The following is a 3,853-nucleotide window of genomic DNA, read 5'->3' on the forward strand; positions in this document are numbered from 1 at the left end:
CGTTGACCCTGAGCCGTCCTTTACCAGAGGTGGGAAGTAGTGGAGTACAAATACTTTGTTACTGTACTTGAGTACATTTTTCTGGTATCAGTACTTTACTCCACTACTTATTTTTTTGGCGAATTTTACTTCTTACATTTTGAACACAAATACCTGTACCTTCTACTTCTTACATGTTGAACACAAATACCTGTACTTTCTACTTCTTACATGTTGAACTCAAATACCTGTACTTTCTACTTCTTACATGTTGAACACAAATACCTGTACTTTCTACTTCTTACATTTTCCAAACAGGCTGGTTCCTTTTCAAAGTAAATGGATAATCGTTTTTAATAATCGTGATATCAATTATTGACCCAAATAATCGAGATTATGATTTTTGCCATAATCGAGCAGCCCTAGTATAACTAGGTAGTATGTTATATAATTCAGGCTATGAATGATATATGAACAAACCCCTTCTGGAGAGTTGCTGCAGCCTAGAGATGTGGCCTATTCAAGTGATAGACCTTGATTTGTTGGCAGCTTGTAACAATCGCTTGGTTTTTGCGTTCATTTAAGAAATAATTTAGTCGACATTTAGTAAGTTAACTGTATGGAATAAACAACCATCTTTTACATTTCAGTCAGCCCTTTTGTCCAGTCTATTCATCAGTCACTCAGTTCACTACATACTGAATCTTGCAGTATTTTTAAGTGTTTTTCCCACCTAGGTAGTTCCTGCTCTTCACCATCTCTGTCACGTTGATCTTGGTGGCTCCCTCGGGGATCTCCACTATCTTGTGGTAGCCGATCTTCGTTAAACTGTGTTTGTAGACTCCAGAGACGAGCCTGCAGGTTGTGTTTTCTCCTCCACACACACCGCACCTGTCCATCACCTTTCCTGATCCAAGGTACTCATCGCAGCCCAGACCCTGAGACACAGAGGAGAAGCAGTTTGAACGAAGAAGTGTGGAGGGAAACAGCTCGTATAATTATGCACTACAAACCTGCTTCAGATTATTGAGAGCTGATGTTTTTGGTCAAATAAAAAGAGCTCATTAGGTGTAAAAGAGTACGTTAACAAAGCCAAGCCACCTGCAACTACTCACATCATTAACTGCAATAATGTAATAACTAATTAGCAGGAGTTATGTTACTTTCCAGAAGGCATCGTTTTTATGAGACATGAGACTTTGAATTGCTTCCAGAATTTATTTCTAAATTTCCTTAGGGTGTGAGTTTTCTGTGTCATATTGGTGGTAATAAATTACAGGAAACCTGGGCGCTGTAAAAATAGAACGGTTAACATCAGCAGTCCATAAATTCACACAAACCAGCAGTAAAAGCAGCTCGACGTGCAAACAGGTGGAGGAGCTGGAGCACACACACACACACACACACACACACACACACACACACACACACACACACACACACACACACACACACACACACACACACACACACACACACACACTCCAATCTCCAGGCATAGCTTCCATGTGTATTCCTGATTAAAGGTGACATATTCCTCCTTCTGTCTTGTCTTGTATATTTCCCTCAGCTTTGAGTACTGGGTTCCAACCAGTCTATGGTTCCAACCGCATGTCACAAATCAAAAGTCAAATACAATCCATGCAAATGTACTTTTTTTTTGGCTTTTCCAGGTTGTCTAACAATTGGGGCGGTTGTTTGGCCCTTCAGTCAACATGTCAAAGTGTCCTTGGGCAAGAAGCTGAAACTCAAATAGCTCTCGATGGCCAACAGGGTGTGAATATGTGTGAATAGGTGATTGGTATATAAGTAGAAGGGCTTTTTAAGGCCCTGACACACCTACCCGGTTTTGGGAGTCAGAGGCCGTCAGAGGCAGTCGGGCATTCGCGGCGCCCTACTCAGGTTGGTGTGTCCCGCACCGTCGTTGCTTTACGGCACATTTTCACACCTCCCGTGGCCGATTCAACATGTTGAATCGGCCAAAGAAAGTTGGCTAAAGANTGCGCGTTCGTGTGTGTTGGAGGAGGGGCTCTGTAAGGAAGTCTGAAGGAAGAGGCATATTTTTTCCGGTTGTGTATTTTCAAATTCTAGCGCACTCGAGCTGGTTTCTCCATTCTTACCTACTCTACCTTTAACTCTTTTTAGGGTGCAGCTATATGTTTTATTTATTTCAAAGTGGGCCCATTTTAATTATATTTTTTTTTCCTTCAAATGTGCAGAGGACTCCCCAAGTGCTGTGTTTAATTTATTTTAAAGTAGGCCTGTGTATTATTTTTAATTCTCCTTATAGGAGTTATTTGTTTCTTATTAGAGGTTAACAGTTTTATATAATGTAATAAATAGCCTAATAAATGCAAAAAAACTGTAGTTTTTGTCTGATATAACAATAAATACAACTTTATAAACTATCAAACTATGAAATATGTTTTGCGGCTCCAGAAAAAAAAATGTTTTGGAAAAAGGAGCAAAATGGCTCTTTTGGTCAAAAAGGGTGCAGACCCCTGCCTTAGAGGAATGACATGAAGACATTTAGAGGAAGTGTATTTTAACAAGAGGAATTTCAAGCTTTGACACAAAATAACTTGAAACATATAGTAACTCCTTAAAGCCATTTCCAATACGTCTGGGACATTTGATACAACATTCAGAGCATATATCATTTTATTTAATGATAAAAAGTGTTGTTTCTTTGAACTGGCTGTTGGAGAGAAGAGAGAACAGAAAGCACAGCTGGTACAAGAGTAAGGACTATTGAAACAGGCTCAAATATGCAGTTCCAATATTTATCCAAACGATGTGTGTCTACTCATTAAAATGATGGTGATCTGCTTGGGTTTATGGCTGCGAATTGGCCGCAAGTCAGTGGAAATATGGATTGAGGGAAGGACTGAGAGGAGGAGGAGGAAGGGAGAGTAAAAAAGTGGTATAGCAGGAGGGGGAAATGGTGGCAGTTGCATAAAAACTTCAAGGAGAGTCTGGCAGCTCCCTGTGTTTCGGGGCCAAAGCACCACCTGAGCCAAAACCAACACGCAGTGCCTCCTTCACCACAGGAAATAAATGATGAGAGAAAAGGAAAGCAAACTAAGAAAGCTGGAGAAAAAGGAAATAAAACTGCCAAACGCTCCTGCGGTCAGTGTGGAATTATGTTGCCGTGCAGCATGGGTCCGAATAATGCCTGGATCAAAATCACTAATCATAACACGATAACATTCAAGAGGAAAACTGCTGCGTGTCATGATCTCACCTCACTGAATTTAAAGCAACACAAACTACTACAGTTCATCCATAACTGAATATGAAATTCAAAACACATTGTGGGACATTTCGCAAAGCTACAATAATTCAGACGTGGAAAAAAAATAAAAACTGAGTCAAGGAGGATATTTATTGACAGAAAAACCAATAAATAACCCTTCTCTGTTTTCACCGTAAATCCCTTCAAACCAAAACAACACAATGATAGCAGTAAATGTTCCACTCATAAGAACAGACGCTGACACAGTGAGAGGTTATCTGTTGGATGGGAACATGTCTGAATTTAAAACAGAGAGATACCAGAAAACAGGTCTCCAAACGTTGTTCTTTCAATTTACTCAACTATCAGAAAAGGATGCTTATCATTGGTTTCACCGCAGCCCAAAATATTCTCTTAACACGATTGAAACCTCTATACTATAATCAAACAATGGATATCTTCCTTCCATGACACACTCATTTCAGAGCTGAAGGAGAAATACTAGAGGATATTAAAATACAGTGGAGAACCGTCAGGGCCTTCAAGGTATTCAGAGAATACCCTGGAACACTCAGATAAAACAAACACAAAATCGATTTAATTATATAAATAAAATGTATATAAAATGAATAAATGAGA

General features: G+C 39.5%; 1 protein-coding gene across 1 annotated transcript in view; it reads right to left on the reverse strand.

The window, feature by feature from the left end:
* Positions 1–712: 712 nt before the first annotated feature.
* The window catches only part of LOC104948697 (thrombospondin type-1 domain-containing protein 4-like), a gene marked incomplete at its 3' end in the record, with an annotated part of 9,688 nt that continues 6,547 nt past the window's right edge, over positions 713–3,853 (reverse strand). Inside the window, exon 2 of the mRNA XM_010774917.1 lies at positions 713–917. Within this exon, the coding sequence (XP_010773219.1) occupies positions 713–917 (205 nt within the window). The remainder of the gene's footprint in view (positions 918–3,853) is intronic.

This window comes from Notothenia coriiceps, unplaced genomic scaffold (genome assembly GCF_000735185.1).
Source record: "Notothenia coriiceps isolate Sejong01 unplaced genomic scaffold, NC01 NC01_scaffold00014898, whole genome shotgun sequence".
NCBI lineage: Eukaryota > Metazoa > Chordata > Actinopteri > Perciformes > Nototheniidae > Notothenia > Notothenia coriiceps.